This window comes from Cheilinus undulatus, linkage group 13 (genome assembly GCF_018320785.1).
Source record: "Cheilinus undulatus linkage group 13, ASM1832078v1, whole genome shotgun sequence".
NCBI classification, from domain to species: domain Eukaryota; kingdom Metazoa; phylum Chordata; class Actinopteri; order Labriformes; family Labridae; genus Cheilinus; species Cheilinus undulatus.
The window spans coordinates 26,358,122-26,384,018 of record NC_054877.1 but is presented as its reverse complement, the minus strand read 5'-3'; the positions used below and the strand labels follow the sequence as shown (position 1 = coordinate 26,384,018).

The following is a 25,897-nucleotide window of genomic DNA, read 5'->3' as shown; positions in this document are numbered from 1 at the left end:
ATAGTAAAGGCTATCGTGGCCAGAAAAGAAGAAAAAGATTTAATCAAAGAGTTAAACACACTTTGAAATAAAAGTAACCTTACAGAGGAGGATAAACAGAAAAATTTAGATCTTCAAAACAAATTTGATGCTATCTTTACATACAAAGCAAAGGGCGCCTTTTTAAGATTCAAGGCCAAATGGATCGAGGAAGGAGAATGCAATTCCTCCTATTTTTGCAAACTAGAGAAAAGACATCAAGAAAAGAACGCAATTAAGTTAAACTGATTATCAATGATCAAGAATGCAATGATCTAAAACAAATTCTGATGAGATTTTCTGCTTTTACAACAATTTGTATAAAAGATCACACTCTGAAAATGTTTGTTTAACCTTTTTGGACTCTATAAAAGATAAAATTCCTACAGTTAACTTTAGAAATAACTTTAGATAACTTTAGAACTGGATAATGCTCTCAATTGCTTACATATGGACATATCTCCTGGCTCTGATGGTCTGACAGCAAACTTCTATTAACACTTCTGGGATAATATAAGGGAATTTCTATACAAAGTGGTAATTGAAGCTCTCTCCCTACTAGTATGAAACAAGGAGTCGTATTAATTCCAAAACCTGGAAAAAACTCTAAAATCTTAGACAATCTAAGACCCATTACACTTTTGAATACAGATTATAAGTTACTTGCTCATACATACACAATTCACTTAAAAAAGGTTTATCCCAAATAGTAAGTGAAACTCAGCCAGGCTTTTCAAAGGGTCGATCCATTCATAATAATATTCGCCTTAGCCTGGATACACTAGACTACAGTAAAACAATCAGTAAGAATGGTTTTATTTTATTTCTTGACTTCAAAAAAGCCTTTGACATGATTGAACACTCCTTTATCTTCCACACTTTAGAGGCTTTTGGTTTTGGAGATAATTTCAAGAGTGTCATAGAGGCTTTATACAAAAATATTAACAGCAGTGTTTCTCTACCTCATGGAGCATCGTCCCGTTTTAATATTCAAAAAGGAATCCGACAGGGCAGCAGCAGCAGAAATGCTTGCTATAATGATAAAGAACAGTGAAAACCGGAAAAAGCTTAATGTGTTTGGTACTGAGCTGGCAATTAGTCAGTTTGCAGACGATACAACCCTGTCGTCTACGTAATTGAGAGTTTTGGAGGTTCGGAATGTCCAAGAGCTACAGTGGATCCCCTAAACTTCCCCTTCACCAGCAAACATCTCACAAAACTTTTGAAAAGACTCATTCCAATATCATCAATAAATACTTGTCCAGTCACATTATGTTGATGGTGTGGTCTGTGCAAGCGATGGGATGCTAAATGGCAGAGTTCTAGGTGCAGGACTACACCTCAACCATGCCTCTCCCTTTGTTTCTATAAAGTCAAACCTGCCCATCTCTTACCCTTTCATTCGTGTATTCCGCAACCCTCCCTACCACCCCTTCCCTCTATTTCTCTGTTCACCTTAGGGCCCTAAAGAGGGTTCATCAATAAATCAATCAATCATTCTTGGTTTGTATAGCGGCAATTCATAACCAAAGTTATCTCAATACTTATTATTGATCGTGTTATATTAATCTTTGTTTATGTTGTTCTTACACTCAGATGTACACCACTTGGACAATAGTCATGTGACAATTAACATTTCAGCATTGTAAAAATCACTGAATATGCCTCCAAGCCTCACATCTCAGGGAACATGGATCAAGCTGTTTTGAAGTAAAAATTATTATAGTATTTAAATTGATGAATATATATCTTTTACACCTTATATCATACAGCTGGAAAAAAATGTTTAAACGGAAACTTCATTTTAAAATAAAATCCTGCATTTTTTAATCCATCTGTGCTTGATTATGGAGATGTTCTATATTTTGACACTTCATTTCTGAGCTTACATGCTCTGGACACTGTGTCATGCAGCTCTGAGGTTCATCACTAATTTCAAACCCGTCCCTCATCAGTGTTTGTGGTACGAACGTGTTGGTTGGTCTGTTTTTTTCCAGTGAAGAGGAAAGCACTGGCATGGTTCTTATTTACAGGGAAACCCTGTCTTCTTTTTTCCTACCCTCTGACCTACATCAGTCATAAGAGCACAGGAGCCTATCAACTTCAGTCTCAAAATCTTTTCTTGCTGTATGCATCAAGACCCCAAACTTGGTTGATTTTAGGAGGATCTGAATGATTTGAGCGCACACATCTGAGTGCAGATGTTCTGATATGCCAAATATGTGCCTATTTATTAAGTTCATGCATTATTGTGCTTGTATGTATGGCTGCTGCTGGTCTTTGCTGGGACTCTTTTGAAAATCTCACTAAGGTTTTCCTGGTGAAATACATGTCAGATTTTTTGTTGTTGTTCAGCTATTTTCTCTGGAAATATCTACTTATTTAGACTTCACCTTAGCATTTACTATCTTCATCTTATTTAACTATTTTCTCTACTGATGTCTGCATTGAGCATTACTCTCCTATCAAAAACTTGGGCACCTCACACCCTCTAGTGGGAACCAAATGCAATCATGTATTATTCACCTCAGTTGTTTCCTAATGTGAACTGGCCTCACAGACACAGAGCTTATCTATTATATTCTGTTCCAGTTGTAATGACGTACAAAATCCATTTTAGTTCAGCTTCTGCATAAATAAAACTCTAGAGTCATCGGTTTCATGCGAAGGACATTTTTAATGCATTGCTGCAAAGAACTGAAGGACAGCATACAGCACTATAATCAGGCCTCATCTATCTACAAATACAGCATAACAAGCAGTGTTTGGTTGGCATGCAGAACTGAGCTGTAGCACATTAATCTGACAGAGCAGTGCAAAAGGGTGAAGGCTGTAAAGAGTCTACAATCAGAGCCCGTTGAAGGTCAGAGGTTGTAGTTAGACATTTTGTGCAGCAGGAAGGTTGTTCTTTAGGTCTGGGTAAAGCAGGAAGCCGGAGAAGGTGCTGTCGTCCTCACTGCTGGAGTAAATCCCGTTCCAGTCTCTAAGCGTCTCCAACCACACCTGGTCACCTTCATTCAGCTGCAGCAGAGCAAGGTTTGATGCCTGATCGATGTCTTGGCCATACAGAGAGTCCCGAGTCCGCAGCTTCCGTATCCCATTAACCACCAGGGCGGCACGTACAGGCCGGTTTCGCACAGTGATGTGGTAGCTGAATAAGTAGACCCCCGGGTAGGTGACATTAAACTTGTTAAGAACAGGGTCCCAGTGCCCCTCCCCGTTATAAAACACCTTATCAAATTTCACAGGCAGGCTAGGAGGAGGGAAGGACCTGCTGGGGAACAAACCCACACTGAATGCAGAGCGAACCTGCTCCACACTCTCACCTGGTGGACCTTTAGGGCCCCGAAGCCCACGCCCACCTTTAGGCCCCCTCTCCCCCCTCTGCCCAGCCATCCCCCTTCCTCCCGGAGGCCCTGGAGGCCCTCTTGCACCAGTTTCCCCCTTTCCTCCTGGAGGCCCTGGCTCCCCTCTTGCTCCCTTTGCACCATCAGTTCCATTGATGCCTGGGGGCCCCATCCCACCTCTCGGACCAGGGGGCCCACGATCACCTACATCACCTTTCTGGCCTTGTAAACGCTCACCTGTCAATCCCTGTTCCCCTTTCTGACCCTTTGTCCCAGATACCCCAGGGGGACCCATAGGCCCCTCTCGCCCAGGGTTGCCCTTAGTCCCATTCAGGCCAGGCTCTCCTCTTTCTCCTGGGTCCCCTTTCAGACCACTGAAGCCACGCTCACCTTTGTCTCCTTTGGGGCCAGGATCACCTGTGGTATGAAGAGAAGATAGACTCACATAAGAGTGCTTTCCTTTCACTTCCTTGTTCTTTAAGGTTAGTTTTCTGCCTTCTTTGTTTTGGGTGAATAGGACAGATTTAGAGAAAAGGAAAAGATGGTGAAAGATAGAAGGGGATGACATGCACCAAACAGCATCAGTATCAGAAGTCAAACCAGTGACCATTCTGGAGGAAATGATGACAGTGAAATAAAATGTGTGGATGCATGCTCTCTGTAGGATTAGCTTCGTTTATTTCAGTTTACTTGTGTTAGCTTGAATGAAAATTACACATAAAAAGCATCACAAACTAACAAAATCACCATTAAATATGCAAGTGGCGAAAAATGGGCCCTCGCATACAGTATGTTGTTATGAAGCAGCAGGCACAAGATGTGACTAGAGAGTCTACTTTGGTAAAAATAGGAAATTCAGATGAATTTAAATTTGTAACTGAGGCAGTATTGGCTGTCAACAGTAGGTTGCACTAAGATGCTAAAAGATGCTTATATGTGGATCCGATCAGGCCAGGACTGAACCATTCATGTACAAGTTGGAGAGTTACTACTGCCTTCTTCCACTGGGTGGCCAGAGGGAGGCTTGACTAGTGATGGGATTTCTGGATCTTTTCGATCATTTGGCTCAGCACATCATGAAGAGCTGGCCCTTTTTCTTTTATTTAGTACCATTTTGGCCTCATTAGATAAGCAATTAAACCCTTATTTTTCCATGATTATGGTGAAAGTCAAGGTCAAAAAGTGGCCATATGTGGTTCCTTGCCTGTTTATGTAAAAAAAAAAAAAAGCCATAAAGTGTATGCATATTAAGATACTTACAAAGGGAGATAATCACATATAGAGTCAAATGAGTATTTACTAACAAATTAAAAATGTATTTAAATACAAAATATTGATTTCACAGGATATGGTGAAATTTTCTTTATTCTGCTCTGTTTTAGAGAGAAAGCCATCGCTAGCGTCAGAATAATGTTTACCAGCATTTTTATCTCATAATTCCAACAGGAGACCTATAATATTCACAAATATTATATAACTGTATTTTATGCAGTATATAATTGTCTGAAATGTTCTGTATGAAATCCTGAGGATAAGTTTGTTTAAAGTTTGAACAATATTGAAATTTGGAACTTACTGCCTCTGGAAATTAAACATCTTCTTAATCAGGCTTTTAACTTCAACTGATTTAAAACCTCCGTTAAAGCCTTTACAACCTGCTATTTGTTGTTGTTGTTGGTCTTATCCACCTCCTGTAGATTTTAATTTATTCGCAGCAAAATCATCAGTATTCATTCAACTCCCTGTGTTTCTTTAATTCTCACAGGTTCTGAGTTAAATATCATTTTGGAAAGTGTGAATATTTTTAACTCTCTTGTAGAGTTGATTTTTAACACTCACAGTGTTGTTTATTTAAACAATAAAGTCTACTTTTAACACAACACTTCGTTATTTCCTTTCACTTTGGGTGGGAATTTTAGGTATTTATAATTCAAATTATTTACATAGTGCGAAGCACTTTTCATACTTGGTTAAGAGTTTTGCTTCCCATTAAACAAATGTGGCAAAGACAGGTGTCTTATTGCAAGGATGGAACAAAGGGACAGTTACAGAGCTAAAATATGTCCTGAGTTGAACGTTTCAATCCACCCTTCATTATAGAACATCCCTTACCACAGGCCGGTTGCGACCAGCTCAGTGGGAAACTTCACTCACGGTGCAGAAATGTTTAACATAAAATAACAACAATGAATAGCCTGAAACAAGAACAAAGGAACTCCAACAATGATCACTGTACAACAGGCAACATCTTACACATAAAACATCTGTACACATAAATACACGTAAAACACATGGAAACACTCAAATAGCTACAACACTGAAGGCCAGTAACTCAAATGGAGTAAGAATTACACTTTAAGATTTTAATAAACTCTGCAATATTTAATACCGAAAATTCAACGCTCCAGTTTTTGCTGTGTATGCTCTTAAATATTTGTATTTTTGTCATTTTTTTTTTCAATTTCTAATTTCTTATTATTTAATTACTTCCCTTTTGCTTAAGTCTTTCAGGATTTTATATGTTGTCAATTCCTGTATTTTTTTTTTGTCTTTCTGTTCATTGTGAAGCACATTGGGCTGCATGCTTTTATGAATGAAAAGTGCTATATAATTAAAGCTGAGTTCAGATAAAAGCCTGAAAATCACCTTATTTTGAAAATCAATTCAAAATGACTGACTATTTACACAGTTTCACTATGACAATAAGAAACGTTTTGTTCTTCTGGATATGAAACATGCCTGCCAATTTTCTTGCATATAGGTTGAAACCATAGGAGGGGCTGATTTAAAATGGCGCTTTTGAGAAATTTTGTAAAACCTTAATCATGAGAAATATTGTTTTTGATATGTCAGATGTGGGGTATGTTCAACATGCAGTTTACTGTGTGGGGCGAAGGAAACACAGAGAGGCAAAAAGCTCCACATAAGGATTTGAAAAGTGTATAATCTCAGAGTAAGATCCCTGAGAAAAAATACAAACCTCGATCTCCTGGTTTTCCAGCTGTCCCAGGAGCACCAGGAACACCCACTGGTCCTTGAGGTCCTCTTTCACCTGTGGCAGTTTTGATAAATAAAGCGTAGAGAGTGACATCCAAGAAGAACTTATATAAGACAGCGTTTTGCAAAAAAGGAGGCAAGCACATAGGGAGACAAATGGACACACAATCAGAAACTCTCCTGCTGTCAAGCCCCGCTGTACCTATGTCGCCATTGAGTCCATTTGCTCCAGGTAGTCCCGCTGGTCCTGGAGGTCCACGGGGCCCTATTTCCCCCCTGTCTCCTGGTAACCCTGGAAAACAGAGGAAAGTATAAAGGACATGTTTCATGCCACAAAAGAAGAACATGAAGATCCTTCTTACCTGGAGGGCCCCTCTCTCCTGGTGGTCCTGGTGGCCCTCTCTCTCCCATGGGCCCTGCAGGGCCTCTCTCAGGTGGACAGCACTCACAAAAGTTGAAGAAGCATTCATTGTAGTCGAGGGTGAAGTTTCCAGGGCTGTTACCAGGTGGTGCTATAGCATCAGTGTGGAAATCAGTAGGGTAAGTATCGCTGGAGTAGGTTGTGCTGTCTGTGGGGGACAGGGAGTAGGAGTCCATCGTGACCTCTGTTGTCTCATCTGTGTGCGTACTGGAAGGGGACATGGTGGTGGTGGTGGTGGTCCTCCTGAATCCCCCTCCTCCGCCCCCACTGCCAGTACGAGGAGGCTTTTTGGTACTTTGAGGTCTGGGCCAGCGTGTAGTTCTGGCGCTGGAGGCCAGCACAGCCATCAGAACCACAAGGAGTGTCAAGAGAGCTAGACGAGCTGTGGGCATGCTGAGGGCTTGGCAATCTGTATGAGCGATGCTACATTCATGGAAAAGAGAGGTAGAATGTCAGGCAAATAATCTATTGAATGCATGTAGCCCCAAATAACAACAAAACAATAAGAAGCTGTCTCCTGATGACACCTTATATAGGATGCAGGTTAAAACAGGAAAATCGGTTATATTATAAATAGTCCTCTCATTCATTCTTCAATGAGGAAAATGAGGCTCAATCTTCTGCAAAATGGAAAGGCAAAGATCCTCTAGCTGATCCAGACTCAATAGACGGAGAATTTGAAAAAAAGGACAGCAGACACACAGACATGGAGATGGACAGATAAAAGAAAACAAATAAAAAAAATAGACCTGACCAAAAATGTGACTAAAACTAAAAGGCATTTAATCTACCTATCTATCTACCTTTCTATCTAGACTAAGACCGAGACTAAAATAAAAAAATAACTGTCAAAATTAACACTGATGTACAATGGCTGCTGCCAGGGTAGCAATAAGCTTGGATGTAGATGTAGTAAAGGGACAGTTTTTATCAAAACTGGGCCACATTTCTTTATCAAAACAAGAGCTAAGAGCTACACTGAAGCCTTTCTAGGCAGAGAAGATTTTTTTTTCACGTCTCCCAACTGGCTGTGGTATGAGTTTTATCCAACAACACGCGCCACCTTTTGCGAACCGCATAACAGCGTCTGCCTGTGGAGCTCTTCATACTAGAGCTGCACATGTTTACTACCTCATTTTATCTTGTTGTTCTTGTTGTTCTTGATTGGCTCATAATAAATATGACAGGCAGAATGTTTGTCCAGTCACCTTCAGACAATTTCTTTGAAAAGTCCCAGATGAATGGCAAATATATCCCATGCAGGTGATATAGTATATGTGATAGTCTATCTGGCATGTCAGGTTAACGGTTCAATACAATGAAGCTAACTGATGAACTGATTGATATCTTTATTTGAAATGAAAAAATAAAAATCTTTAAATGAATCAAATAAACAATAATAAAGAGAACCCTAAATAAACAATATTAACTAAAATGCGGTAGCTGTCAGGCAGAAACCTTATATCTCCAGGAGTTCCTTATCATTAATCAGTGCTACTCATCATCCTCCATGCAATTGGTTGTTTTTTGTACATTATTTACTTATTTCTTGTACAAATTATGAACTAATAAGAGGGTTTAAAAAGAACGTGTACCTAAACCTAGTTAATCCATTGGATTGGAGGAACAAAGCTAAAACCCCTATTTCCATTGAAGCTGGTCCAAAACCTTGTAGTTATTTTATCTTAAATTTCAGTAATATTTTATGAATTACAGTCTTGTGCATACATTTTCGGGATGTAGCGTGCTAAGTATTCATAACAGAGCCTGATGTGCCACAACCTGGAGCAGGAGGCTGGTGGGGGGCAGAGTCAAGTTCGACACGTGTGGGCACACGTGTGTCGCTCAGCAGCCAAGGTCAAGCTGGACAACATTTCTTTTGTCCGGGCTTTTCACCCCTGGTCATACACCCAGAGACCCAGAGGCCGGTGGTTTTCAGGCCCTTTGGACATACACAGCACAGCCAGGGGCTCGTGATAACCCTACTCGCTGCCATGATGGTACTCTAGGCCTTGCTTCCTCGCCATATCCACCCCTTAGTCTGCCCTTAACGTGTGCACCTGTTATTATTTCAACAGATTATTTTTCCAAGCCTCTGGTACTATGCAAAGACATCCAGAGCACAGTCTGGGTTGTGTGAATCCCCTCAACCTGAAAATGCCCTGAGGCCAGCTTACTCACCACAATATTTTTTAAAAGTTCATCTCCTTTTGTTACATTTTGACATTCTGCTATTTTTAATTTTAAACTGTTTTTGTTTCCTGTTAGATTTTTATACTCTTAAACTTAGGGTGATTGACTTCCTGTTTGGATACAGACCTACTTTTATTTCTAAAGAAAAAAAATTAGGTAGACTGAAGATTATGACTTGAACTTTACCACAGAAAAAGGCACTTTTAATGGATTGAAAAGGAAAACAAGCTCCACTAAGCTGCCTGTGGCTTTTTTGTAAGGTAAATTGAGACATAAGGAGCAGTTGTGTACTTATTAAACATCAGTGTGGTTGCAGGAAAACCTTACGGTGGTTTTACAAAAGTGTGCTGAAACATGCAATTTAAAAAATAATACATTAAATATGGACTTTGATCCCACTTTAATCAATGCATTAATGTGAGACATTACTGTGGCTTAACCAAAGAGAGCTGAGAGGGAGAATGTAGTACGTAATTGATGCAATCTTAAAGAATGAATGTACTTATTATGGACTTTATTTGCATCATGACCAATAAGGTAATGCTGATAGCCTTAAGAAAAGATTACTTTGATTTTTTTTCCTGAAAAGTAGTGATTTTGGTTGTTGGGGAGTTTGCACTCAACAGTGACTATATTAAACATGGAGAAGAAAGCATGTGTGCAAAAAGGAGCATAAAAAGGAGAAAGATATTAAATGATGTCATGGTGAAAGGGCTGCATTTAGCTGCTTTCATGGAAGTATTAATACATAAAAACAATAAAAGCAAACATCATAGATTTAAAGAGTAAAGCACATTTAAATGAAAAACGCAAATAAAGTATGGTACACCGCATATTAGTCCTATTGCACAAGACCCACATAAAACTCAACATATCGAGAGCAAAATATAAAGTATGCACAATATGAAAAAACACCACAGATAATAGAGACCAATAGTAACAGCACCAGTAATATTAGTAGATATACAACATCTTAGTAACAACTATAATATCAATTGTAGCAAAAACTCTTAAGGATATCAGCTACAGGTGCAACTCTTTAAAAAAAGATCAACAATGTCCATCTTACCTGCTGCTGCTGATGTTGACTCTTCATTCCATGTCCTCCAGCTAGTGATGGCTGCAGCCTGCCTCCGTCCTTATATTGCCCAACTTCTGCACCTTTAAGCCAACACCAGAACAAGGGGGAGAAACATAGGGGGGTTATTAGAGGGTAGGTGGGCTGGCAGGAACAGATTACATGACTCCTGAGGGATATGAAATGAAACAGGTTGTATACAAGGCAGGACTTTATTCTTTGTAATCAGAAGGATATGATTCCAGGGCTAAAGGATACACACACAGCTAAAGTGTTGTTGCTCTGTACACAAACAGCACTGCTATAAAGTTACACACAAAGATACATGCGGACATGCGTGAACAGTGCGAACACAAAAGCTCCCACATTGTTAGTGAAGAATAACTTCTCATATTAGAGTTACAAAGTTAAACCTTGTAGTGACCACACCATCTGGCAGGACCTCAAAGCAGAAAGTGGATCATTGTTAACCCTGTGGGAGAGGGATCAATGTCCCATAACAGACGCTGTGGCAACACTGATCTAAACGTTCACTTCCTTGATCTTACTAAGCTTAAAGGGACCAGTAAACCCAGTAAACCTCACAGAAACCAAACCTCAAAGAACCCAGCCTGTCTGAACAAGCTTTAAATGCCTCAGGATGTGGTGTCTCTAACATTCACTCTGAATACTCAATTTGAAGAGGTTTGCAAAGGTTTAACAAAAATCTGATGATGAAAAGAAAAATTTTTAATTCCCTGCGCAATTACAGAAAAATACTAGAGACAAACTCCTGACTCTTAAAACTACAGAAGGAAATCTCTGGAGGAGGTTGTAATGAGGAGCAGCAAAAAGAGGTTTATTTCAGCAAGAACGCTAAGCAGATAAACCCGCTGATTAACATCCGAGTTATCCCTGGAGACATCTAATCTTGTCTTTCCAAAACCCCTCTGTATTTCCAACATAACCCCTCACTGGTGTTTTTAATCGGATGGACATGTTGCTGCTTGTTGTTTATGGTCATGAATTTCTGGGCATTTTACAGGAAACTTTCAGTAATTTTCATTAGGAATTTTCTCGGTGACTGTGGGAGTTATCACAGAAACTATCAAGAATGTTTGAGAGATTTTCAGCTGGACACTTTTTGGTATCTCCATCAGAATTTTACAGCTCTTTGTCGTGCTCTCTTAATCCGATGTATTTGTCCGTCAGAAACCTTCCTCGTTATGCCTTTATTTGCATGAACCCGTCTGTGCTCTGAATCAGCCACAAATGTCTTCTATGCTAACATGGAACTTGGCCTGTTAAGATGTTTTTGATTGAAATAGCTTTGATTTCAGTAAATATGACCTCCTAATGCTATCAATTCAATGAATGACCATTTTCAGTTCTTTACAACCTATAAAATCTTTTAAAACTCTGTTTTGCATAATAATGTGGAACAGTGCTTTTTTTTTAAACGGTTATCATTATAAAGTTTATGCTCTAATGGCTGATGACTTGAAAAATATTCTGATTGTCATTTGCATTAATATTTAGGAAAATTAGAGAAAAATGTCATTTGCTTAATAATGTGGAAAGCGGTGTAGAACAGGACAGTGCGAGCCAACTGTACTTTGGAGACTCATTCTACCACTGGGGACAACAGAGTCTAGCTAAGTGCATAGTGTTTTCTAAAGACCTGGGTCTTTAGCTTTCTCTTGAAAGTAGAGAGGGACTCTGCAGATCAAATGGAGTTGTGTAATTCATTCCAACATTTAGGGACAACAGAAGAGAAGAGCTCGTGACTTAGGAATCTGATGTGCTGGAAGTACCAGATGCCTTTCGCTGGCTAAGTGTAGAGGGCAAGAAGGAGTGTGGCCTGGGATGAGGGACTTCAGGTAAACAGGTGCAGTTTTGGTTACTGCTTTGTAAGCAATGATTATAGTTTTGAATTTAATGCGAGCTGCAACTGGAAGCCAGTGTAGAGCGATGAAAAGAGGAGTGACACGAGCTGTCTTGGGTTGGGTTCTGGATCATCTGCAGAGATTTAACTATGCATGCAGGGAGGCCTGCCAGTAATGAGTTGCAGTAGTCTGTGTGTGATATTACAAGAGCCTGTACCAGGAACTGTGCTGCATGCTCTGGTAGGGTCTTATCCTCTTGATGTTACAGAGGGCAAATCGGCAGCACTGAGAGTTTGAGGCCACATGAACCTTGAAGGTTAGCTGGTCGTCAATCATGACACCCAGATTTCTGGCAGACTTAGTGGGCATGAGTTTATTTGATCCAAGCTGGATACTGATCTGTGGTTCCACAGTGGGACTGGCTGGAATGATAATAAGCTCAGTCTTGGACAGGTTGGGCTGAAAGGTGACGTTCCCTCATCCATTTAGAAATATCAGCAAGTCAGGATGAGATCCGAGCTGAGACAGTTGTGTCACTGGGGGGAGAGGATAGAAAAAGCTGTGTATCATCTGCATAGCAGTGATAAGAAAAGAGGGCAGAGTTTGTCCAGAGAGGAGGTCAGTGAGGAGCAGAATGTGTCCGTAGCTTCGTTAACAGAGAGTGAAGGAGTCATTGCATGAAGCTAAAGCAGCTGAGACCTTGTCAGACAGCTGTGTTGGGTCAAGGTTTCTGCGGTTTGATATTAACTGAGCAATAGATTGTTGAAATTCTGGTAAGCCAAGCGAACACTGAGTAAAGTAGTGGTCAGAGAGGGGAAGTGGTGTAACGCTCAAATTAGCTGTGGAACAATTGCGAGTCAGTATCAAATCCAATGTATTGCCACGCAGCTTTGTGTGTTGGCGGCGTTGGAACCTGTTTTAGGTCAAAGGAGGACAGTAGAGAATGGATGGATGTGGATGTACATGTCTTTTTGGTAGGACATGTTGCGTTAGACTGCTGAGGTGCGTTAGACCATTTTAAAGCAACTATGTTCGGTGGACTTGAGCAGGTGGACTCGCAGGTCTTAACCCAGTGTGGTCTTCACACAATTGGGCTGACACTGATCCTTCAGCGCAGTCTGTGAGCGTGTATAACCAGAAATTCCACATCTGTGCACAACTAAGTTGACTGTACACAGTTGAAACCTCCCCAGCTGCTGTCTCTCCTGTTGATGCAGAGAGAGTGAAACTCGCATGCTCAGCCTAAACAAAGCCTGGCAATGTCCACTTCCAACAACAACCCAAAGCAATTCCACTTACCAACTATCTTCCCCCTTCCTATTTCAAAGATCAGAGCTTGTTCTGCTCGCAAATTTAGATTTGAACTCCCTTACAGTCTGGATTTCAGTCAAACTCTGCCCCAGCTGTTTTCACTGTAGGAATCAATAGAGGGCGTGACACTCATCAACTGCTTCTCCTGTAGAGGCAGAGAGAATGAAACTCAAATGCTTAGCCTACACAAAACCAGGCTACTTCGAATTGATTTTTGTCACTTTTTCTTTCCCTCTTTTCACAAGTTTTTCATTATTTTCCATTAACATTGTCTCAGTTTCTCCTACTTTATTATAAGCTTGTGCACATCATGGCTTAGCTATCCAGTGTAACATTCCTTTCCTAATGGTTTAGTCCAGTGTGCCCATCCACATTTAACTCTCCAAAATAATGCTGTTATAAGAAAAGGGGTTTGGCATAAAATTCATTTTTGTTGCTTTGATAAGAATGTCAATTATTTAGGTTAAAATAACTGACACTCTTTAAGTTTAAAGATAAAATATGGTTATCACATTACAATGGACCATGATTTTGCTGGCCTCCATTGGCCACCCATTTGACTGGACCACAGAAACCTCCTCCCTTATGGGAGGCTTTGCTGTCCACCCCTGCATCCGTGGCTGATGTGACACATTATACTGGATGACATCATCACCTGTTTCCGCAGCCGCTGTCAACGGTCCCAATGTTTAGCTTGAACATGAGTTTGCGGCTGCGCACTATGGTCAGGGGCTTCAAAATCGCGAGCTCATGTTAAGAGTGTCACTACTACAACTCACTTCCGCAAAAAACTTTCAAAATAAAGCAGTTAACGTCAGCATCCACAGACTACCCGAGCGTGGTTTATGCTAATGCTCTTTTATTTTGAATACCGTCGCTCATTTCCGGTCTCGGCATCGTGTTCACTTCTTGGTTTGACGCAGCTCAAGAATGGAGGCGTGTGTGAGAGAAATGTAAGGTAAATGCGGAGAATGAATACACCGAATATCTAAGAGAAGAAACGGGGTCACTAAAGGAGGAGAGAGGAGGACGCTGGGAAGTCATATCGTCGACTTTCACCCCCCCCCCTCCCTTGACTCCAATGACTATCTCCGGGGTGGGTCTAACCCAAAAAACCCGTCAGCTAACAATGGGTTATGGGAGCTCGGGTGGACTCGGAGAATCCTCCTGCAGCTGTTCAGAGAGCCGAGGATAGGACCGGAGACATCGGACCGAGTCGATGAGGGGGGGCCTGTCCGCTTTTGTGCTGCGTCTGACGGGCCGGTGTCTGGCAGCGAGCATTTCACTGCGCATAAATGCGGTGATAGAGAGAGAGATAGGCCTTTAAATGTTGAAATTCGCTCTTTGTTGGACATTATGGTAGTGAATCGATTTCTTTCCAGTTCTGCTGAGTGGATGGAGTGAGTAGCGCTAAAAGGGGGGAGACAGACTGCAGTTTGGTCGCGTGTGATGATAGGAGACACAATGACGCTCTTGTCTCTTCTGGGTCGGATCATGCGTTATTTTCTCCTCAGGCCTGAGACATTGTTCCTGCTGTGCATAAGCCTGGCACTGTGGAGCTATTTCTTCCACACGGACGAGGTGAAAACCATCGTCAAGTCCAGCCGGGACGCCGTGAAGATGGTGAAGGGGAAAGTAGCGGAGATAATGCAGAATGACCGGCTGGGAGGCCTGAACGTCCTGGATGCAGAGTTTTCCAAAACCTGGGAGTTCAAGAACAACAACGTAGCCGTGTACTCCATCCAGGGCAGGAGGGACCACATGGAGGACCGCTTCGAGGTGCTCACAGACATCACCAACAAGAGCCACCCGTCCATATTCGGGATTTTTGACGGTCATGGTGGAGAGGTATGCTGGAGAGGGCAGTTTATCACAGAAGTTTTGTTGTGTGCCTCATCAAGACTTAAAGATACCCATGAGGCCAGGCACAGAGACATGAAGGCATATACCATCATAAAATTAAGACTTATCTAAATTATATAAATTAAGGCAGGGGGACGTGAAGAACAATAGACAGGACAAAGCTAGGAGAAATCCCATAAACACCACAGGAAGTCATGTGCCAATGCTATGGTAACCAATTAGAACCCTTCTCCCTTCATTAGTGTTTTCTTTAGTGTGAACACCTCCTCCACCTTACTGCCAGTCAGTAGGGGTTAACCTGGGCTTCATCTCAGTTAAGGGTTTTTGCTTGGGCAGGGTAAGTTCTTCACTCATGTCTCTGTGTCATCCGGGTCAGTGGTTTCTCCTAGATGCCATCTGTCACACCAACACAAACACTGCCCCTCCCAGAGGTTCCCATGTTAATATTTCACTGGATGACATTTGTCAAGATACAGAGCTCAGCCTTTCCCTTCTACATAGAATAGATTAGATGTTTAGATAAGGAAGATAACAATACTGCCTCAAACAAGCCTCAGAAATGCTGGAACTGCCTCTAGAGAAGTAGTGAACAGGTCTATCAATATCCTAGAGCACAAGGAGTTTTCTAAAAAAAAAAAAAAAAGCATGCGTTGCATCATAAGATGTAGCCAAAATGCTACAATTGTAAGTAAATTCTTATTGACAGTAAAGAAAGTCGGCGAATATCCTGATTAGACAGAGAGAATAGATTTGTTCAATGTTTATACAAAGACTTGTGCAGTATTCTCCAGGTTTTAGTACCTGTATGAGTGTTATAGATATGAGTGTAAAGTTAAAAATCCCAAATAGCTATTTCAGCTCTATTTTTCTGAGTTGATAGAACACATTTTTATGATTAGTAAACAGTATTTATTGTCATTTTATTCAAATTATTTGACAATACTCCCTTAATCTGCAGAGTTTTTCCAGGATGCCTTCGGGCATTAAACACTTTTGCATCATTAGTGAAGTTATCCACTCACTTAGACAAGTCCCACCTGTGGGGACCAAATTCAACGTGGCAAGAATGATATATTACTTTGGTGGGGCCAAGTGAACCTTTCAATGCTTAAAAATGTGAATGTAATCAGTAACGACAAAAATTTTGAGTACTTTTAGTTTGTCCGGTTTTAAAGTTTGCTCTTTTTACTTTACTTTTATAGGGTGTGCTATTGGGCATCCCCCGGAAATCCCTGTGATAGATCACAATGCTACGAACTATGGGTAATTCCCTCATGCTAAGTCTGCAGATGTGCCCACTCACAGAAAGCTTGCATGAAGGGCTCCAAAAGTCTAAGACTGATCCCTCACGCACAATTTGACAGTGGGACAGCCCTTAGCCCTCACAGACTTAGCGGGAGCGTGTGAAGTCAGTGAGTGTGGCCATTGAGACTGGGCCATAGACTGCCATTATAAGCTGTGCATGCACATTCACTTCTCTTCAGTACAAGAGATAGGAACTCTGTGGGCGCTGCACTTGGGCGCCCCCAAAGGGATTACCACTAACCACTCACCAGACGCCAACAGGTAGCAGCAGAGAAATACGCTCTGTTATTGAGACACTCAGAGTAAGTCATGCGCCATTGTGATAAATCTTGTGCCTGCGTTTGTTGTTTAGCTCATGGAGAGATGCTAGAAAGATCAGAAATGCAAAAAGAAAACTTAGGCAAGTGTTTAAGAAAAAGGTCTTTTGAGAGGAGGACATTAGAGGAGAAACTTAGAATTGAAGAGGTTGGACCTGACCGGCTGGATATCAGGATGAAGTAACAAAGCTGTGACAAAGGAAGAAAGTACACTGATGGTGTATTAGATTAATAATAGGTAAATAAGTAAGTAAAACAATCAGTAAATAAATAATAGATTTGTTGTTTTAACATTTTTGCTGCATTCAGATCTTTAGCTGTAAATATCATATCTTGCATGTTTTAATTTAAATATAACTTTCAATTCTATTTACATTTTTAATATATTAAAGTTACATAACAAAGTGGGACATTAAAATCCTAACAGTAAAAAAGAAGCACACTTAATTCATGGAAAAAAACGTCATGTGCACAACTGCTAAAAGTAAGCGTACTATACAGTTTTATTTAGTTTTCGTTTTTTTGGTAAAAGTTCATTTTTATTTAGTTTCAGTTAACTAAAAGGATTTTCAAATTTAGTTTTAGTAATTTAGTTAGTTTTAGTTAACTATAATGACCTTGATCGATACTCTCTTATTTTGTTCCATCTTCCAGTAATAATAAAAACCTTTGGTTGATTTCTCAAGATCTTGACTCACTTATCACATTATTTCAGAATAAGAACACCAGTTTTTCCATGATTACAAATACATTTCTTGAAGTATCTAGAAAATTCTAGTCTATGTCATGGGAAAACAAAGTAAAATAAAATTTGGATGCTTGTTCTTCAATCTATCAATTTTTAGCTTTGTAGCAACAGTGAATATTTGGATGAAGATGTACTTTTAGATTATATTCTAAAGTCATCTTTTAGTTTTTGTGAAGTGAAATTGCTAAAAATGTCCAGCTGTGTCTCATTTGAAAGTGCAGGATTCTAAACCATCCAAATGTTGTTTTGTCTACATCACAGGGAGGTTCTGTTTCATTTGATTGGTCAATGAAGGATCTAGATTTGAATTTGAATTTGATGATTTCAAATAGGCTACATTCATACTGAAGGTCTTATTGCTCATTTCTGATTTTTTTGTTTTTGTTTGGCTGCTCACACTGTGGTTGAATTCTTAAAGCCCAAATATGTATCTAATTTAGTACCACACATGAAAATAGCATGAATCTGATATGAAAAGATCAGATTCACTGTGACTTGTGCTGTTGACACTGTTAGAATAAAATAAATATGAGTCACATATGAGCAGAAACAAAAGATTTGGGTCACTTTTCTAGTGCTGTATGAATGTAGCCCTAGAGTGCCATTAATGAAATACTTGAAAGATGGAGGGTTATTATTACACTGAATGAAATCAGTTTGTATACGTCTTTTTGTTTCTGTTTAAAAAGGCAGAAAATAACAAGCAAGCTGCTGGTTCCTTTTTACAAAAAAGCAGCAAGAGTTACATTTGGGTCGTGTTGATTCGTAGAGCGAAAGAGGAACAAGGGGGAGCTGGGGGTTGTTCAGTGCTCTGGGTCGCTGAGTCTATTCCTGTCCCATAAACAAATATTTATCTCAGTCTTCCTCCTTTACTCTCTCTCTCTGTCTCCAGCAACTTTGCCCCTTTGTGTCTTCTCCAATCTTTTCTTTTCAGATGTTAGTATTTTTTGTCACCTCATTTTATTGTCACTCCTTGGACTGTTGAGTTTGATAGGGTAGGACTAAATGTCAGGGTCGCTCTGACATCAATGTCAGCGTAAGATATAAAAAAGAGACAGAGTTACTGGGTCCAAAGCTTTAAACCAAGTGTGAATAGAGAGTTATTCAGTAAACCATGAGGCTAATTTTGACTGTAATCTAAGACCCTCAATGCCAGTGTTGGCAAAACTAACCACATGCAAATATCTTTTTTTCCAAACCAAATAAGTGCAGATGTAATGGTATTTCTCTGGCAGTGCAGTGCGTTCTGGTCTTTTAAATCATCATTAAAACTTTTCAAGCAGCTCTTCTTTTAGGGTATATTTTTTATGGAGGCAGTGAACTATGGCCCAGAATTCTAAAAGTCAGCACAAACCGTTGCTTCTCTTTTAACATGATTTACTGTGAGTGTTCACTGTAGAAGAAGGAACTTTAACAGGCTTTAACAGGCTTTCACACTACTCTAGATTTATTGTCACACTCTGGATAGAGTAAAAAAACAGAATATAGCTTAATGAACTTCTGATTTAATCATACACGCACTCATAAAATCCTCAGTGAAATATTTGAGGCATTTATAGACTCAGGCTTTGGCATTTCCAGCTTTTATCACTAATGGAAATGTACACTTGAAGCTTTTTTCATGATCAAGGCTCGGTGAGTGCTTCTCTCTCCAATTAAACAAATGAACGAGTGTACTTAAACAGCAAACAGGAGGAAAGAGAGGGGGGAAGGGGATGACAGAGAGAGATGGCTTCACTCCAGTGATCATTAGAAATATTAGAATCTGTCATAATAAAGTGAAATGATAGTGGTTTTTACTTCTCATTAGTTTTGATTGATTCATTTTACAATTGTGTTAATGGAAGCACAGTACCTTTTAGTGGTATGTGAATGAAATCCTCAGCTTTGTAGCTGCCTGAGTTATTAACCAAAACAAAATGCATTTTCATTATGGAACATTTTACTACTTGCAGAGTCCACGTTTAAATAAATCTCACATGACTTCACTCAAGGACCAACATTACTGCTGTAGAGCTGCACATCAGCACATCATAAAGCCTGACATGAAGGCATGCAGATTGAATGGCCCCAATGCACCCTAATTTCCATAAGAACCCTGAATATGAAATATGAACTCTCTCACAACTGAGACATTAGGATGGTATAACATTTTCCCCTTTTAGAACTGATTCAGCAGCGTTAGCATAATGGAAATCTTGGTGGTGAAAATGAGTGAAGAAGCAGATAAGTAAAGGTGGGTGGGGGGAGGATGAAGAGGAAGAGTTTGTTCAATAATTCAGCATAGAGCACCTGCTGTATGAAAGGAAAAACACTCCTAATTAAGAGCTGTAAGGACCATATAATAAATGTAACACTAACAGCTTCACAGCATTACATACCCAACCCAGAGAATGCAAATTGCAGATTGTTGGAAGCACTAACCTTGAATCCAGCTATGAATAACAGTATTTTTTTTTCCAAATAACTCGTTAAAACTAGACTACCTAGAAAAAGGAACCCTTGGACATACACTGTATGGACAAAAGTATTTGGCCATACCTGTTAATGATTGAATTCTGGTGTTTCAATCAAACCTGTTGCCACAAGTGTATAAAATCAAGCACTTAGCCATGCACTCTCAATTTGCAATATATATAATAGTAATATTATATAATAGGTCATTCTGAAGAGTTCAGTGACTTCAAGCATGGCAGTCTGATGGATGCCACCTTAGACAGTTTGTGAAATTTCATCCTTGCTGGTTATTCGGCGGTCAACTGTAAGTGATAGTATAAGAAAGTGGAAGTTTAGAAGTTTAGAAATAATAGCAACTAGGCCATTAAGCAGCTGACCACAAAAAATCCAGTTCCAAACTTCTGCTGGTATTAATGTAACGGATCACACTCCTCTTGTTTGGCAATCAGATGGGCGAGTCTGGGTTTGGCAGGTGGATGCCGGGAGAATGTTACCTACCTGCCTGTATTGTGCTAACTGTGAAGTTTGTTGGAGGAGGGATAATGGTATGGAGTTGTTTTTCAGGGTTTGGGCTATGTCCCTTATCTCCAGTGAAGGGAACTCTTAATGCTTCAGCAAATCAAGACATTTCGGACAATGCTATGCTTCAAACTTTGTGGCAGCAGTTTGGAAAATTTCTATTCCAACATGACTGTGCCCCAGTGCACAAAGCAAGGACTATAAAGACATGGTTTGATGAGTTTGTTGTGGAAGAACAGTCCCTTTAAGCACCTTTGGGATAAACTGAAATGGAGAATACGAGCCAGGCCTTCTCATCCAACATCAGTGCCTGACCTCATAAATGCTCTACAGAATGAACGGGCTCAAATTCCAACAAAAACACACAAAAATCTTGTGGAAATCCTTCCAAGAGTGGAAGCTGTTATCACTGCAAAAGGGGGACCAATTCCATATTGAAGTACTTGTATTAGAAAACAATGTTTTTTTAATACAAGTACTTGGTGTAATAGTCAGGTGGCCAAATACTTCTGTCCATATAGTGCACATAGGCATGATAACTAACCATCACAATTGAATCTAGTTTTAAATTTTTTTCATGTATATTTTAACTTTATAGTTTGTCCCATGTCCCATCTGTTAACATGGAGGCGGTGGGGTTTATGCCGTATACTGTAGCTAGTCAGCTATATTATATTAAACAGTTATTGAATTCCTGAGGCCAAGTATCAATATTGTCTTTAAAGAAACACTGAGCATAGATTTCCTTGTCAGTTTGACTCACCCTATCATCACTTTATGGCTTACGGCTCTTGACATGAATGAGAAAATTTGTTTGTGTTACAAACTTATCAAATATCATGATATATCATCAGTAACTCATTCCATTAATATATGTACTATAACAGAAACACTAATAATGGCATTGTCATTTTGAGCCTTGTTGTGTCACGTCGTGTGTATGAGTTACCTTGCCATTCCTAGATCTGATCTAAACCAGGACAAACACAACGATGTCTTCACGTATGTCTCTCTGTCTCCCTCCCTGTTCCAGGCTGCAGCGGACTATGTAAAGGCCCACTTGCCTGACACACTGAAGCAGCAGCTGCAGGCCTTTGAGAGAGAAAAGAGAGAAAGTAGTCTCTCTTACGCCAGTATCCTCGAGCAACGCATCCTGAGTGTGGATCGAGAGATGCTGGACAAGCTCTCTGCCAACCACGATGAAGCAGGTCAGGAGGGGGGTGCAAAGTTAATATCTTTTTTTCGCTTTTGTGTGTGCTTTTGGGGGACATCTATTGGCCAAGAGCTTCAAAATGGGACAGTAAACGTGTGGATAACCTGATGGATCGTTTGGGTAAAAAGAAAGTGACCAAATATATCCAACAAATTCTGCACAAAACAAGTGTACAAGTAACATGTATGTTACAAAGCATGAGCAGTTTGGGCCTTTTTTGGAGCACTTAAAATGTGTTTTGGTGCAATGTTATACTAATGATAACATTTGTAGTAATTTAAAAAATATAAAACATCACAATTTTGTGTATTTCATTCCCTCAGCACAGTGTTCTTGAGTGACTGAGACTGCTGTAACAGCATGCTGCAGCACTTTTGTTTAGCTGATCCTCTTTCCACTGATGTAAAATTCAGAGCTACACTCCACATTGATAAGTTGGTGGAATTTGATACAACTACAGAAAAATGGACTGCTTTCCATTCATTTTAAATCTGCCTTATTATCTTTCATTGTTGATTTGTTTGTTTACAACTGCATGTTGGTGTGGCTGTTGGTTAGAGATAGAGTGGTTGTTGGTCTATGGTTCAGTCACCAGCCTATGTTGCTCATATATCACACTAAATACTTAGGGATGAAACTATGCCCCACATTGCACTCTACACTGTAAGAATTAGTATTAATGTTGAGCTTAACTCTTGAAGGCGCAGCATTAGGGCCTGTGTCCACAACCCTTGTTTTTGTGTTGGCAGCACCCACAACTTCAGTTTCTCAACAGAGTTTCTCGTTCCTTGGGTGTTAAAGCTGGCCTCTGCTTTCCTCAGCAGTACCTGTAATGTTTTTTTAAAAAACAATATTGTGTGTGTAATAATATCCACATATAGCAGCGGGTTTCAACACAGGCCCATCGAGTGTGAATTTGTGAGTGAAACAAGACATACAGTGAGACACCACCTCTGTCAGAATGGAAGTACAAGCCTAGGGCTAGGCTAAGGCTTAAAGTAAAGGTTAGGATGCCAAAAGTTAAATGTCAAAAACCAGGCCATCAAAATCTGATAATGAAACATTTAGTAAAGCCAAGTAGACAGTCTGCTAACAGGATAAAAGCTTGTCATCCATGGAAACACTTGAAGGCAGCTATTGAAGCTAAGGCTAAAGCTAACCAATCTGCATTAGCTACAATGAGAGTGTAGTTGTGAAGCTAACAGAGCTAAATCAAACACTAACAAAGCTATGTTAGCCACCTAAGCTACATATGTAATGTGGCTACATAACTAATGTAGCTAAAGCCAAAGCAAATGAAGCCACATTAGCTACGTTAGATATGCTACGTTTGTTAAAGCTAGACTCTTAAAGAAGTAGTTACCCAAATGTTGGCTTGCTTTCGCGCTGTTAGCTTTCACTAAAGTTAGCATAACTACATTGGCTTACATTGTAATGGTAACACTGGAGCTAGCAAAGTTATGTTAGCTTTAGCTAAAGCTAACATAACTTTAGCTAAAGCTAATGAATCAAAAACAAGCTACTGGTCATGTAACTTCCTCTTTAACATACAGCTCTGTACATAATTTAATCAGGGATTAGACATTGGACCTTTCTATTTTTTTGTGAAACGTTGAATAGTCTGCAGTGTAGTTATTTCATAAATGTAACTGCCAGATTTTGTTTATGAATGAAGTTGAATTAAAAATAAATAAAAATAAAAATAACTTTGAAAACATTGTCCTAGCAAATCATCTCTTCCATTCTGGCAGAGGCAGTGTCTCACTGTAGTGGGTGTCCGCAAGTAACAAGGGAGGGAGATCTGTGCTCTGCAGCCAGACTCCTCTAGAGAGAAAGCGTGGATGTGGCATATACAGTGCTTAACAAATTTATTAAACCACCACCCAAAGTAAGGTTTATGCCACAGCTGCCCTAAATCAACAGCATTGGTAATTACCAAAATCATTTTTATGTTTCTGCAATGGTTAATACACAAATATGTAGAAGCTCTTTAACCCAAATGATATTTTTGATGCTAAAATATAATTATTATTGCTATCCATGAATTTTCAATTTTACTGATTTACAAACAAACAGAAAAAATAGTAAAGCACATTATTATTTCTTGATTAACATGTCAAATTATAGTTACTCATTTGCATCCCTGAACAGAAAAATTAGTTTTAGTGGTTGAATGTTATGCTTGATTAATTTCTGACTTCTCAGAGAAGCCCAGTGAGCCGGCTCAAATTTGGGTATAAAAAGGTGAATTCAGTTTGAAATCCCTCATTCCTGTTCAAAATGGTAAAACGTGGAGAGCTCACTGAAAATGAAAGAGTCCGCATTAAAGCACTTCATGATGCTGGATGGTTTCTGAGACAAATATGACAGATGGTCTAATAAATTTGTTAAGTACTGTAGATTTAAAATGCAAAGTGCAAAATCAAGGAACTAAGAAAGCATTGTATTAGTGCTCTCTTAGTATGGACTAATGATTGTTTTAGTTTGAGTTAATTGCACATTTTTTGCTCTTTATCAAAAGATCATTAAGTGTTACAACTGAATGTAGTTTATCATTTGCAGTTTTAAACATAAATTAACTTATTTTTGCTGAGAAATTGAAAGGTCATGCTTTTAAACATTCCTTTAACACACTCAAGTAACACACTTAACTTTGAGCCCTGGGGATAAAGACTTATCCTTATTATCAGTGTGTTTTTTGTTAAGTGGTACATCAGTACCAGACTAATAGAGGCAGACATGATCATACAAGATACCTGTAATTATTTTCATTCCTGGAAAAATATCTGCTGTACTTAGGACTAGGTCATAGATATTTCTAATGTTGCCATTTTAACCCTCTGTTAAACCAGTTACAACTCATTTATAAAATATAGCCTCTCTCTTAAATTCTTTCAGCAGCTATCACAAGAAGCAGATTCTGCTTTGTTTAATACATGAACTCTGAAACAAACTGAGTAATAAATTAATGATTGTTAATATTTGAAAGCATCTGTGCTGGTTTAGTTTCAACTATCCTCTCATTTTTGCCTTTCTTTTAAATTTAGGAACAACGTGTCTTGTAGCGCTGCTCTCGGACAGAGAACTCACAGTGGCAAATGTTGGAGACTCTCGGGGCGTGTTGTGTGACAAAGATGGGAACGCTGTTGCACTATCACATGACCATAAGCCGTATCAGCTCAAAGAGAGGAAGAGGATAAAGAGGGCAGGTATGTGATCAGAGAAACAGCCCTATCAGTTAAGGTGGTGGTCAGGACCCTTCAATATAAAAGAAAAGCATAGTTTTAAAGTGAGTCTTGTGCCTAAATTCAAGTATTGTGTACAATAACTACACAAAATATAATTTTTTACATGAGGCTTTGTACAGCATTGTATGCTTTAACCACCAGAGTTGCACAGTTATTTTGGGGGTAACAGGCTGAAAAGTTTGGGAACCCCTGATGTAAAGCATTTAAATGCCTCTGAATTTACGCTCATGTGGGTAAATTTTGGGTCCTTTGTCACCATCTGGTGGCTTTACTTAGGAACCGCATTTAGTTAAAAATAAAGCACTCTCACATAGCTCAAATTAAATCAGTATTTCAAAGGTTATTCTTTGTATTTTGGAAATATGGATACAGATAGCTCATACATTTTTCTCATTATGAATCAAGAGAATTTAACTTGATTATTCTTTATTTTTTCAGGAGGTTTCATCAGTTTTAATGGATCCTGGAGAGTCCAGGGAATCCTGGCCATGTCTCGCTCTCTAGGAGACTACCCTCTGAAAAACCTCAACGTAGTCATCCCTGACCCTGACATCATGACCTTTGACCTGGATAAACTACAGCCAGAGTTCATGATCCTGGCGTCTGACGGCCTGTGGGATGCTTTCAGCAATGAGGAGGCTGTACGGTTTGTCCGCGAGCGTCTCGACGAGCCTCACTTTGGCGCCAAGAGCATCGTCCTGCAGTCGTTTTACCGTGGCTGCCCCGACAACATCACTGTCATGGTGGTGAAGTTTAAAAGTGGAGCTGGGGGGAGTAGCAAGGCAGGGGAGTAGATCAGGGTCAGATTCAGAGCTAACAGTATTGATGTTTTCCTCTGTCTCCTGGATGGAGCAGCAGGTGTGAAATCACAGGAAGACTGTAGAAAAGTCAAAACTTAGACACTTAGAACTGTTAAAACCCATACAGATTTTTTTTATTTTAAGTTTCTGCTTGAAACAAGGGCATTTTACACAACACAGATCTCATAACCATCTTC

General features: G+C 39.7%; 2 protein-coding genes across 2 annotated transcripts; one reads left to right on the top strand and one right to left on the bottom strand.

Annotated features, from left to right (window-relative positions):
* Positions 1-2,829: 2,829 nt before the first annotated feature.
* otol1a (otolin 1a) lies at positions 2,830-7,175 on the bottom strand. The gene is made up of 4 exons (XM_041804063.1): positions 6,725-7,175; positions 6,565-6,654; positions 6,346-6,417; positions 2,830-3,782 (listed from the first exon to the last, which is right to left on the bottom strand). The coding sequence occupies exons 1-4, from the start codon at positions 7,173-7,175 to the stop codon at positions 2,896-2,898; spliced, it is 1,500 nt and encodes a 499-aa protein (XP_041659997.1). The 3' UTR covers positions 2,830-2,895.
* A 6,979-nt stretch (positions 7,176-14,154) lies between these two features.
* ppm1la (protein phosphatase, Mg2+/Mn2+ dependent, 1La) lies at positions 14,155-25,697 on the top strand. Its single transcript, XM_041803406.1, has 4 exons — positions 14,155-15,078; positions 21,473-21,647; positions 24,700-24,861; positions 25,339-25,697. The coding sequence occupies exons 1-4, from the start codon at positions 14,680-14,682 to the stop codon at positions 25,692-25,694; spliced, it is 1,092 nt and encodes a 363-aa protein (XP_041659340.1). The 5' UTR covers positions 14,155-14,679; the 3' UTR covers positions 25,695-25,697.
* The last annotated feature ends 200 nt before the right edge of the window (positions 25,698-25,897 follow it).